The sequence below is a fragment of the Polypterus senegalus genome, chromosome 7 (assembly GCF_016835505.1).
Source record: "Polypterus senegalus isolate Bchr_013 chromosome 7, ASM1683550v1, whole genome shotgun sequence".
NCBI classification, from domain to species: domain Eukaryota; kingdom Metazoa; phylum Chordata; class Cladistia; order Polypteriformes; family Polypteridae; genus Polypterus; species Polypterus senegalus.
In genome coordinates this window covers 152,300,412-152,314,077 of record NC_053160.1, presented here as the reverse complement: position 1 = coordinate 152,314,077, position 13,666 = coordinate 152,300,412, and the positions used below count along the sequence as shown (strand labels likewise).

The 13,666-nt window shown below is 40.5% G+C and overlaps 1 protein-coding gene across 4 annotated transcripts in view; it reads right to left on the bottom strand.

Moving 5' to 3' along the window:
• LOC120532916 (protein FAM221B-like) overlaps window positions 1–12,865 on the bottom strand; it is a 64,029-nt gene extending 51,164 nt beyond the window's left edge. The window contains exons 1-5 of one of the 4 annotated variants that reach the window (XM_039759407.1): window positions 12,023–12,838; window positions 11,686–11,829; window positions 8,502–8,612; window positions 3,766–3,969; window positions 731–850 (exon numbers count right to left, since the gene is read on the bottom strand). In XM_039759407.1, coding sequence (XP_039615341.1) covers window positions 731–850; window positions 3,766–3,969; window positions 8,502–8,612; window positions 11,686–11,829; window positions 12,023–12,392 — 949 coding nt within the window. In that variant the 5' untranslated portion in view covers window positions 12,393–12,838. Of the gene's footprint in view, window positions 1–730; window positions 851–3,765; window positions 3,970–8,501; window positions 8,613–11,685; window positions 11,830–12,022 lie in introns of all 4 variants that reach the window. The other 3 variants (XM_039759408.1, XM_039759405.1, XM_039759406.1) reach the window with 3 other exon arrangements.
• Window positions 12,866–13,666: the final 801 nt, after the last annotated feature.

Sequence of the window (13,666 nt, the reverse complement as noted above, 5' to 3'; positions counted from 1 at the left end):
AAATGTTTACAGTCAGTTGGAAGTAGTCAGGTGCTCTGCAGTTGCCAAGAAAATTCTCCACAAGACGCTTGTATGCCTTCCATAGAAGATCGACCAATCATTTTTCATTGATGATGTGTTTGATTTGTAGACGTAAAACAATGCATTCCTTAATCTTAACATCAATTATTCTTGAAACTGAAAACAAGAAAACTGAAAATGCAGAATTCCAAAATTTTATATGAAGAGGAAGCAGAAATATCTTTGATGGGTCGACAAGTAGTTTATGTGTCCCACTTTTCTGCACTGGAACCAAATACTTCAAGAGCAGCCAGGTCTTTTTAATATGATGAAAGTCTTTATTACGGCTGACTGATTTGCAAATCAAAGGACAGGATGTGGTAGTGGCAGTGCTAAAAGTGTTTAAAAAGCAGAATCTTCTCTGTCCAGTGTTCTCAAACCTGCTTTATACAATTCATGGTTACAGTGGCTGAGAACTGAATACAGTCTCCTGAAGCTATAGGGCAGCAGCACCAAACAGTGCACTACTGTACCACCTCAGGATGGTGACATGTTGAATATCGGTTGGACATGGAAGTAAGAATTGCATTGTACATGTGGCAATACTACTACTTCTATCGTACCATGTGTTTTTTAAATAATAAAAGTGATTTAAAATGTTCAATTAACAATAGGAATATCCTTAACAATGAAAAGGAAGTAAACTTTAATAGAATACAAACATATGTACCATAAGGAAGGCCAGATTGTTTTCTTGAGGTCTCTGTATCAAAAAATGTTTCATGTTGTTCCCAATGCCGATCACATGACGCACAAAGAAAGCTGGATTCAAAACTCACACATCGACAACCTGTAGGGTCAGAATTGTTGCAAGTTCATTAGTGCCAAATATTAATATAAGCTTTTAATATAAAAAAATGTATATTTTGATGAGGTCCATTTACTTTTTATAATATGACAATTATTGTGGAATGATCTTTCACCTTAGGTTAAGGACTTGCATTCAATAAAGTTTTTTAAGTAGCAGTATAGTCCTGAATCTTTCAGATGAAGTTTGCAGTTTTGGACGATTTGTTAACTTACTGTATTATGATCAATATTAGCAATAACAGAAATGAGGACATGTGACAAACACAGTAAGTGTGTTTTGTAAAGGGGTGTCCTGGCAATCACCACCAAGATGGCACAACAACTGAGAGAACCACATTGACCTTCAGTATGGCCAGGGCAAATGAGAGCAAACCAGTAACAAGGTACCAGTTATGTTTCCATGGTATAAACTAGAGGCTACAAAACCTAGTTTATAATAAAGGTGCCCTGACCCTCTAAGCAGACAGAAGGAGAAAATTCATGGGCATCTGGCAAGTGGAGTTGTCCCATAAAGGAGAGACCAGGTTACCTTCTATTAGAATAATGAAATTTAGTGGCCAAAAGACTTCCAAACTGGCATGTAGAAGAAGATAACTAACAGCTCGGAAAATTGTTGTTCAAGGGAGAGAGAGAGAAAGAGAACCAGAAGCTTGGGGACTGCCTTTGAGATTAGGCCTTTAAAAAGGCTTGTTAATGCTAAAGGGATGCAGATATACTGCTGTCCACTATGGGCAGTTCTAACATGGTTGACTCCAAGAGATGGTTTATATAGTCAGTTTTTTTATTCGCATTACTGAAAAGAACAAGGAAACAGAAACCACAGATACTGAAATACTAACTGTATGGGGAAAATGCGGTTAAGTACTGGTGGGGCGCTAACTCGGGAAAGACTGGCAGGGGGTGATAGGATTGGGTGAACATACCATCTGCTCTTGAGGCTCGATAATGATCCTTCTACAGGTTCACTTATTGAAACCTTGTTACAAGTTTTATTTCCTCTATAGTCAAATTCAGTGAGCGACCTCAGCTGGCCTGATCCAATGACCCCACTAAACCATCCAATCAGTAGTAGCAACAGGCAGGGTGTACAAAGGTCAGAGACTCAAACAGTGTAAGTGTAAGACCCACACTTACTAGGAATTCCTCATTTGAACAATTGGAAGCTCTAGCCCCATCTCAATGCCAGGTAGATACGTTGATCTATTCCGTGTACCGGCACAGACATCTAAGGGCTAATTAGCGACCTGTAATTACACAATCTCATTTTCAGCTGCTACATGATAGGCTTCTATGAATTTGTTTCCTGCTGTGCATAGCCACAAGTAGACACGGGTAAACCACTCGTGTTGCTAAATAGGTTACACTTTTATAACACCAGACAGAGAGGATTTACTCTATATACCTCAAACCAGAACTGTGATGAGTGTAACAGCAGACAGAGAGGAGTTACTCTATATACCTCAAACCAGAACTGTGATGAGTGTAAAGCTGTGCAATTAGCTAACACTCACTGTTAGGAAGTGATGCCGGCATTGTAAAGGGGTGAGAGAGAGAGACTGCCATAGAGAAAATTAGAACAATCTAGACGAGTACAGGCCATTCATCCAAACAAAGCTCACCAGTCCTATCCACTTTATTCTTCCAAAATAACATCAAGCCCAGTTCTGAAAGTCCCTAAAGTCCAAATGTCTACCACGCTACCTGGTATCTTATTCCATATGTCTGTGGCTCCTTGTGTGAAGAAAAACTTCCTAAGGATTATGCCAACTATACCCTTAACAAGTTTCCAACTAAGTCTCTGTGTTCTTGGTGAACTCATTTTAAACTAACAGTCTCAATCCACTGTACTAATTTCATTCATAATTTTAAACAATTCATCAATATCTCCTTTTAATCTCCCCTTGCTTAAACATTTAATATTTCTTAATTAATTCCCTGTAGCACAGGAATCAGCCTAGTCGCTCTTCTTTGGACTTTTTTTAGCGCTGCAATGTTCTTTTTGTAGCCTTGAGACCAAAACTTTACACAGTACTCCAGATGAGGCCTCACCAGTGTGTTATAAAGCTTCAGTATCACCTTCTTGGACTCAAGGAGCTATTATAACCTAGCACACTGTTAACCATCTTAATGGCTTCTGAACACTGTCTGCAAATTGATAGTGTCGAGTCCAATATGCCTCTTAAATTCTTCTCATAAGGTGTACTTTCGATTTTCAGACCACCCATTGTGTATTCAAACCTAACATTTTTACTTACTTCATGTAATACACTACATTTACTTACATTAAATTACTGACAATCCACCTAGCTTGTTATCATCTGCAAACTTGTTATTTATAATCCTATCCAGATCATTCATATATATTAAAAATGGCCACAGCCCTAGAACTGACCCCTATGGGACACCACTGTGAACTTCACCAAATTCTGATAGGGTTCCGCGCACCATAACTCTCTGCTTCCTGTGTCTGAGACAATTTTACATCCATCTACTGTACATACAACACCCTGAACTCCCACTTCTTTTGTTTGATGTCCAACCTCTCATGTGGTATCTTATCAAATGCCTTCTCAAAGTCAAACTTTAGTGTGGTACTTGTGAGGTGAACAAATGGGAAGGAGGAAGGTCAAGTCACACGATAGACAGGGATAACATGTAACAGAAGGCCCAGAGATAAAACAGGAGTGGGTTTATCATTTGTCTTTTACTTTATCACACGCATCTTGACTTTTTTAGACTGTCCAAAATATCTGGAAAGATAAGGTTGCTTTTAAAATTTCTATTTCAGGATCTTAAAACACATTTATTAGAAAATGGAGCTTGGAATGAGCCAAATGATATAAAACCACAAGTATCTCCTGGATTTAAATACACAGTTAAACCAACAAGGCCTACCTTTCTTCTTGCAGATGTGACTAAATGATGCGTCATGCTCCTCATGGGAATGCTTACATTTGCACATTGCTCTCCAAGTGTCTGGGTCAAAACCAGGACGCTTTCTTAACCAGAACTCCCCGACATCTTCAGGTCGTGAAGCGATAAAGGCAAAGGCTTTACACCTACATGACTGGACAGCACAGGGCACATGGACACTACTTCCTACAATAAACAATGAATTAGACACAGTAACAATGGAAGCCCACTGAGACCCCCATACACTGAGCAACAGGGAACTCCTACACTTGCATAAAATGCAGGTGGCACACTTCCTGATGTCAGCTGAGTGCTTTCTCACTCTTAGTCCCCCTTTTTAAGCAGCACAGGCACTACAGCGGTGCAGTAAATATGACATTTTACCAAAAACGACAGAGCTCCAAATTATAGATATACACCAAAGTTTACTGACAGCAGGTGCACTTCATTCTGAGTGACTGAAGCAAACAATTTTCCAGCATGGTCAAACATGGGCATGAAATGCTGAGTAGGTCTTCTTGCCTTCGATTATGTCTAGCATGACTAGTTGTTTAGACCTCAGCAAGCCTGGAATATACTAAGTTCTTGAAATGTTTAATATCAAATTCTGTAAGAATTTGTGGTTGCGTTCATGTGCTATCTGCATTTCCAGAGTTACCATTTATGACATCTTAATTTTCAGTCAGCATTTTGGGAGAAACATGAGGTTGTGGTTGTTAAATTTCAAACAAGGTTTTTCCCTTGGCTGGGGTTCAAATTCATGTTTTATGTCTCTTTTGTTCATTTCTGATTCTTTTATTTATCTTGATTATGTGCATTGTTCTTTATCTTTGATTGTGTCTCTGTATATAAGCTACCCTTGTTATGTTCCGTGTTTTGTTTGTGGTTGGCCAACCAGGAGGCAGGGCCACTTGCCAAACACTACTAGAAACTACACTTCACGCTATAAATCGTGAGGGTCTTCCACAATACCTGGTAGTTCATTAACTGTGGAGCTGATGAGTTCCTGTGCCCTTTCAGAATCAGAATTCACTTTATTGGTCAGGAACAGTAATGTGTACTAGTAATTTGCCTTGAGTGGATTGGTGCAACATACAAGGACAACACAGAATACATTCATCCATCCATTATCCAACCAGCTATATCCTAACTACAGGGTCACGGGGGTCTGCAGGAGCCAATCCCTGCCAACACAGGGGACAAGGCAGGAAACAAATCCCAGGCAGGGTGCCAGCCTATCGCAGGGGCATGCACACACACCCACACTCCAAGCAAACACTAGGGACAATTTAGAATCGCCAATGCACCTAACCTGCATGTCTTTGGACTGTGGGAGGAAACTGGAGCACCCGGAGGAAACCCACTCAGACACGGGGAGAGCATGCAAACTCCATGCAGGGAAGCAAACCCGGGTCTCCTAACTGCGAGGCAGCAGCGCTACCCACTGCGCCACTTTGCCACCCTAAATAAAAAGATAAAATATAAAATGATAAAATATGATGCAGTATACAAAGGCAATACAAAAAATAAAGAGATAGTAGGATTGAAATGTCCAGGCAGTGTACAGGTATACATAGTTTGTGTTGTTAGTGTAAACAGAGATTTAACTGAGCTGAAGCTGTCGGAAAGTCAAGTTGTACTGTATGTTGTCAGTATGTGATGACAAAGAAGTAACCAGACAACTATACATTGATTTAATGGAGGCAGTGAGCTTGTCCATGGCTAACGTCTCTTGCTGAGCTTGGTTTAGAAAACTAATGCTTGAATTGAGGTTAAGTTTATGTTTGTGAGTTGAACATCCTAGTAGAAACATGTAGATACAGAATGGAAATGAACCAATCATTGCTGTTATTGATAGTTAAACCAATCATTGCTGTTATTGATAGTTCTTGCTTAGATAGATAGGGCCACTTTGCCGCTCTAAAAAAAAAGATAAAATATAAAATGATAAAATATGATGCAGTATACAAAGGCAATACAAAAAATAAAGAGATAGTAGGATTGAAATGTCCAGGCAGTGTGCAGGTTTTAGAATTAGAATTAGAACAATCTAGACGAGAACAGGCCATTCAGCCCAACAAAGCTCGCCAGTCCTATCCACTTGTTTCCTCCAAGAAAACATCAAGTCGAGTGTTGAAAGTCCCTAACGTCTTACTGTCTACCACACTACTTGGTAACTTATTCCAAGTGTCTATCGTTCTTTGTGTAAAGAAAAACTTCCTAATGTTTGTGCGAAATTTACCCTTAACAAGTTTCCAACTGTGTCCCCATGTTCTTGATGAGCTCATTTTAAAATACAAGTCTCGATCCACTGTACTAATTCCCTTCATAATTTTAAACACTTCAATCATGTCACCTCTTAATTTTCTTTTGCTTAAACTGTAAAGGCTCAGCTCTTTTAATCTTTCCTCATAATTCAACCCCTGTAGACCTGGAATCAGCCTAGTCGCTCTTCTCTAGACCTTTTCTAGTGCTGCTATGTCCTTTTTGTAGCCTGGAGACCAAAACTGCACACAGTACTCAAGATGAGTCCTCACCAGTGCATAATAAAGGTTGAACATAACCTCCTTTGACTTGTACTCCACACAACATGCTATATAACCTAACATTCTTTTTGCCTTTTTAATTGCTTCTGAATATGTTGGGAAGTCGTTAGCTTAGAGTCCACTATGACTCCTAAATCCTTCTCATAAGGTGTACTCTCGATTTTCCGACCGCCCATTGTGTATTCAAACCTAATATTTTAAAGTTTTTTTTTTAAGGTATTTTAAGGTATACATAGATATTGAGTAGAATATCAAACCTGATTTGTCAGAATAACTGCACATGGAAAAGAACTGTTTTGGTGACGTGTTGTTTTAGTTTTCATTGCACGAAGATGTTTGCCGGAGTGAAGTTTTTAGAACAGGTCATGCCCTGGGTGAGTCAGATCTTTGTGGCCCTCTTCCTTGAATGTGTGATAAGTTCAAGCCCATGATTCTTTTAAAGGCTTTGATTATACAATGCAGATTGTCCTTAGCCTGAAGAGAGGAAGCACCAAACCAGACAGTTATTGATGAGGTTAGATTTGACTCAGTGACGGCTGGGCAGAATTGGACCATTACTGCTTGAGGGAGATTGAATTTTCTCAGCTGTCACAAAAAGAACATACTCTGCGGGGCTTTCTTAATAATAAGTGATGTTATTATACCACTTAAGTTTTTCTGCCCAGTAACTTAAATGACTTTGTCGTCCCAATGGCTGAGCCATGTACAACAAGTGATAGGTGAGCAGGTGACTGTTTCCTGAAATCTATGATCATCTCCAGAGTGTTTTGAATGTTAAATTATTATGGTTGCACTACAATGTCAAATTTTCCACCTCTCGTCTGTATACACAATAAACTTCATTTGAAATGAGGTCTATTAGTGTGATGTCATCTGCAAATTTAGGATGTTTGATAAACAAATCGCCAGAGGTACAGTCATTTGTATAATGTGAGAGTAGTGGGGAAAGGACACATCCCTGTGGTGCACCAGTACTAAGGGTTAATGGGCCAGACATGTGTGTGCCCAGCCACACATACCATTTCCTATCTGTAAGAAAGTCTGTGATCCAATGACAGATTGAACTGGGTGAGTTTCTTATCCAGGAGCACTGGGATGATTGTATTGAAAGCAGAGCTAAAATCAACAAACAAGATCCTCACATATGCACCTGGCTTATCAAGGTGTTGGTAAATAAGTCTCAGACCTAAATTTACTGCATTATCCATACTCATCCAGTTATTAGCTTTTGATTGAAGAATAGATAGATAGATAGATAGATAGATAGATAGATAGATAGATAGATAGATAGATAGAAATTGTCATTTCTTTTCTGAAAGGCTAAAGATGTTTGCAACACCCTTCATACTAAGTTTTCGCAATACCTCTGGTTTTTTTCATTCATTTTTGCTTTTTTTTAAGCTTTTGACTAGTTTATGTCTGTTTGAACAGGGGATATATTTATACTGCCTCACAGTTCCTGGAACCTGATTAAATTCCTGACTTCTGGTGTCCAGGTTTGTGTGAATTTGTTCCAGGGTCAACAATTTAGAGGCATCAAATTGGTAAAGTTTGGCCTAATGTGACAGGACAGGCTCTGGGTTCCAGAAACTGAGTACTGCAAACAGTTGATTCAGTAATGGATATATTTACATGTAAATTCATTTTTATCACACAGTTAAAACATGTCCAAATGCATGTAAAAATAGTAAAGACATTCTTCCTTCGGGGTCTAAAAAAATTCCCTTCATCCACCCATTTTCTAGCAGGATTATTCCAATTACTGCGGTGGGCTGGTGCCCTGCCCAGGGTTTGTTCTCTGCCTTGTGCCCTGTGTTGGCTGGAATTGGCTCCAGCAGATCCCCGTGACCCTGTAGTTAGGATATAGCAGGTTGGATAATGGATGAATGAATGGATTATTCCAATTAGGCCCACACTTTACACTACTTGTCTGTGTCTCTTTTCAAACATCCATCCATCCATCCATTTTCTAACCCGCTGAATCCGAATACAGGGTCACGGGGGTCAGCCAATTCCAGCCAACACAGGGCACAAGGCAGGAACCAATCCTGGGCAGGGTGCCAACCCACCGCAGCTCTTGCAAACAAAGGTACTTTTAACAAGCTTCAGGGAAGGGGCGTTGTAACAAAGACCACACTGAACAGAACTATTACTGAATCTGACTAGGCATACCTGTATAGTTCTTGTGCTCTTTTAGCAAGTGTCCACAAAAACACTTTGAGCCATCACCAACTCGAAAGCAGTCCCAGGTAAACTCTGGACATCTCCAGCCAATGTACACACCTGCCAAACAGAGCATGGCAGTTAAAGGAAATTACAGATATTTATGAAAAAGAGAAACACAGATGAATGAAATCGGGTTACTGGACCACTCTTACTATGATGGTAACAAATAGCCAATCCTGGAAGGGTATTGCAGGCAGGATTTCTTATACATTTTTAAAGAAAACAGTTAAATACTTCTGTAAAAAATTGCTTTCCACTATAGAAGGTTGTCTACTATGTTAAATAACAGTGAATGTTGCATATCCAAGTGGCCTGATATCTGTAGTGAAGCTAACTTCCATGAAAAAGGGAAAAGTGCCATGACTGGACAGCTTTACCCTGCTTACTTTAGACATCGACCTGACCTGTTGCTGCAGTTTCCGCGCTTTCCTCAGACATAAAACAGCAGCGATACTTCTTTCTAAATATTACAGTTAATTATTGCCAATATATTAATAAATATATTGAGTAAAACTATGCATAAATACAAACTGAATTTCTTTTGCATTACCTGAAAATAACATGAAGAACCCTTTATATGTCACAGACTCAACCTTTGCAGTTTTCTTTATCACAGACAGGGAAATGAGTGATGAATCTGGTCATTACTCTGACATGCAGAACTAGGAAAAAGGGTATTAATGTGACAAAAACCTTAATCCTTAGATCTCAGAGGTAATCCTCACTAACACAATTCCTAGTAAACAGAGGTTTATGGCCAGCCTGTCCAGTTTTGCCAAATAAAACCCATTCCCAAAGTGAGATCCAACGTAAAGCCATCAAGTTTTATGCAAACAGTATTTTTTTTTAATTATTATTTTGAAATAACACTCAGGCACGAGGCACAGTGGTAGCACTGCTGCCCCGCAATAAGGAGACTAGGGTTTGCATCCCAGGTCCTCCCTGCGTGGAGTTTGCATGTTCTCCCCATGTCTGTATGGGTTTTTTCCTGGTGTTCCAGTTTCCTCCCACAGTCCAAAGACATGCATGTTAGGTGGATAGGTGATCCTAATTTGGCCCTAGTGTGTTTTTGGGGTGATGGACTGGCACCCTGTCCAGGGTTTGTTTCTGCCTTGTACCCTTTGCTAGTTGGGATAGGCTCCAGAAGACCCCCATGACTCAGTTCAGTTTAGAAAAGGACGGACTCAGGCCCACATTCTGTCATCTTTTAGGATCAACTGGCCCAAATCGACAATGCTCCAGCTAAATCATTAACATCAGTAGAGAAGGCAGCATATTACACAACTTCTAATCGGAGGGTGTGTCAAACTTGGTGACTGTAGTTTGTGGATCTTGTTGCCCTGAGGATGTCAGATTACACATGTCAGAGCTGCATGGGATGAAATAATACATGACTCTGTGACAACGTTTCCAGACAGTTTCATATTTCCAAAGTATTGTAACCATGCCACGCGCTGACAGCCAACTAATGTGCTGCCTGATGGCACTGGTGGGTATAAGAATGCTACCCACGTACATATGATGAGTTCAGTTGCCATCTCTGTGTTTTTTAACCTTTTTCCATTCTGCTATATGAGACGAGCCTCTGTTCTGTTTCTGCAGTCCACAACACCCATGTTCCTTATTCCTGGTTGCTTTATTCTTGCTTCATTTTATGAATGGTACTTCCAGATGAGCGCTCACTAGTTGTCAGCTCTCACACACCGACCTGCCTGCCATGCATGAGTGTGTGATTGATGCCCCACACAGAGCTGATTCCTCTCTTGGGCTTCATGCTAGCAGAATAGTAATAGTAGTAATAATATTTAATGCTTACTTTAATAGGGCGGCACGGTGGCGCAGTGGGTAGCACCGCTGCCTCGCAGTTACGAGACCCAGGTTCAGTTCATTTCCCGGGTCCTCCCTGCGTGAAGTTTGCATGTTCCCCCCGTGTCTGCGTGGGTTTCCTCCCACAATCCAAAGACATGCAGGTTAGGTGCATTGGTGATTCTAAATTGTCCCTAGTGCGTGCTTGGTGTGTGGGTATGTGTGTGTGTGTGTGTGCACCCTGAGGTGTGCTGGTGCCCTACCCGGAGTTTGTTTCCTGCCTTGTGCCCTGTGTTGGCTGGGCTGGGATTGGCTCCAGCAGACCCCCATGACCCTGTATTTAGGATATAGCGGGTTGGATAATGGATGGATGGATGGTTACTTTAATAAAATCATGTGTTGCTCAAAAAAAAAAAAAAAAAAACTAGTTATCACGCTACTCAGTTCCTGTAAAGTATGTGTTTGGAATATATCTTATACCTTGCCCACAACACAAAAGAGTTTGTCTTTTGGCCATTAAGTGTCACCTCTGCACTCACACGGCTTCTAGTACTTCTGTGCACATGACACGGCTTCATCTGCTGCTTTCCTCTTTAGAGTTTTTTTTCTTCGCTGTCCAATCTAATTTACATTCTAATACTTGTCCTCTGCTTAGGTTCCTCCTTTCTTAATTGAATCCTCTCTTCATCTTAGCACAAACATTTAAAGTGAAGATCTGAGAAGTTGGGATCTGCACTCGATCCACAAAACATTTGATGCTACCCTCAGAAATAAAGAAAACTAAACAGTTTTGGCTTGTTTGGTGTGGTAGAATGAGATCATTAAGAAGCGACAGAAATAAGTAACACTAAATTGGTTGGTGCAATTTTTTTTTTACCAAGGTCTCTAATGGTTTTCCTCTTATTCTTCTGCCTCATAATGGCATCTTTGACTTTCATTAGCACAACTGTCATCCTCATGATGAACAATGGAAACTTCGAACTCCAAAGAGTAGAAGTAAGCTAGACAACTTATGAAGCAATGGAACACACCTGAGGAGTCACATGCAACTGTGACGCTAATTCTCCCAAACATTATATTGTCCCCTGAAATGAGGGGACCATGTAGAAAGCTTGTTGTCATTTCCACATGGTGTGATCGAATTGTGACTTCAATGAAAGTCCGCAATGTGCAATCACGTCTCAATTGTTTGATTTGTAATTTTAAACTGTGGAGCACAGGGGCAAAACAAGGAAAAAATGAGTCTTTGCCCCAAACATAAAGGAGAGTACTGTAGGTGGATTAAAAATGGACAGTCTGTTGGGGAAAAAAACGACTTTCAAACCTGTTTGTATCGCCTTCAGTGCTGCTTCACGTTCAGGATCAAAAAGCTCCTTTACTCTTTCGCCAAACTTTTCTCTGTGCATGGCTTGGGCGACCGATATGACATCGCCCCTAGATGAAGGGACAATCGGATTTATTGTATAACCTGTTTAGTAGTTGAAAAAAGAAAGCAAAAAAAAAAAAAATTAAATCATAAGGCCATCTTTACAGGTATGTGAATATGAAAGTATTCTCTGACATTAGCAAGGCTTGAAATTTGCTGTTAACACAACAGGTAATTATAAAAACGACAAAACGAAAAATAACCATCTTTGAAATCGAAAGGGGCGATACGTTACCTCTGCAAAGTGGGCTCAGACTGGCAGCTCTTGCGGGTGCCACCTGCAGATCCTTGGGCTTTGCAGCGTCTGTCGCAGGTGTCCTCTTTCCGGGGTTGCCCCTTGAGCCGGTCGTGGTGCATATTTTTGGGAAGTCACGCCTCGGTCCCTGTATCTTGGCCGCAGAAGCCCTGCTTTCACTTATGTAGCTCGTGCCGGCTGCCTCACTCACTTTCTGGGCATCGCTGATTCGAGCCGTCCTTTCAGCAGCACTCTTTGAATCAACCACTCCGGTTTTTCTTCGGTCTTGGCATTTCGTATCGCTTGTGTTGCCGGAATCGTCGCCAGAAAAACTCTTCACAGATGTCGCGCATTTCTTTTTTCTATCCATATCCACAGGTTTAAGAACTGAAGGATTGGATCATATTATAAAGAAACAAAACTGTCAGCTTTAAAAAGTGTCTGTTACGTCATGTGTTGATTTTATATATTATATATATAATTTTTTTTTTTCCTGATTTGGATTTCCCAAATCCCTTTAAAAATCTGTCCCAGCTACATACACTGTGTTGCTATTCTGCAGAATCGCAGTGAAAAGGGGCGTCGCTTTATGCAAATATATACATTTATCGCGCACTTGGGCATGGTCATATGTAAACTTCGCGCGGTCATATTCTAACAATGTTATTTCAACATGTAAAAGCAGTTCGATTTTGACAAACACAGCTATGAAAATCAGGAGCCCCTCAATTATTTCCTATTCTGTTCAAATTATAAAACAATAAGACCTAAAAGCGCCCAATCAGGCATCACTGACGAGAACTAATGTAGGCGGAGTATTACACTAATTCGCGCGTGGCAACTGTTGCTAAGGGAGGGTGGCGAGTGCCGCTCCCGGAAGCTGGTCACTTGAGCACATTCATGCATAACTGCTATCTTAGCCTGGCGTAGCTAAAATTAAAATTATAAAACGGGATTTTCTAATGGTCAAATATAACCTAAACAATTGTTCAGCCTTACGTATGAAATGTAATCCCCCAGGATTTGGTTTGGAGTGTACAGCAGTTTGTACAATCCTAAGCAGAACATGCGTGAGGCATCTTTATCCATTACTTCACTCCACAGCAGTGCCACTCGCAATGTGGCGGCGATGTTGACGTACGATGCTGCTGGTCATGCGGTGTCTAGTAATTCTATGCCTATGGTGTGGCCACCGAACCTCGTGAACACAAAGCAAGGTGGGTGTCAAATTAAGTAGATTTGGCAGAAAGTGTCACTAAATGATATAGTCGACAGACTGGGATACAGTTCGCTAGGACAGAGTGTTAATGCAATTAACGCAACATAAGAGTGAGGGTTCTTTTTAACTTTTGCTTCGTGTTGTTATCATACGTAATAAAGAGGCAAGACCCGGGTAAATATCTAGAACTAACACACTGAGTATTTTTACGAATTTTCCTTTATAGAGTCTATTGGCACTCAGAAACTATAATGGTAGCATTGTGTGCAGGACTGGAACCAAACTCTGGATAGGTCACCACTTAAGGACACACTATTAAAAAAGAAAAAAATTGGACATACAGTGGATTCAGAAAGTATTCAGACCCCTTCACTTTCTGCACAATTTATTTAAATTGTTGTAGACTTCATTTTAAATGGACACCT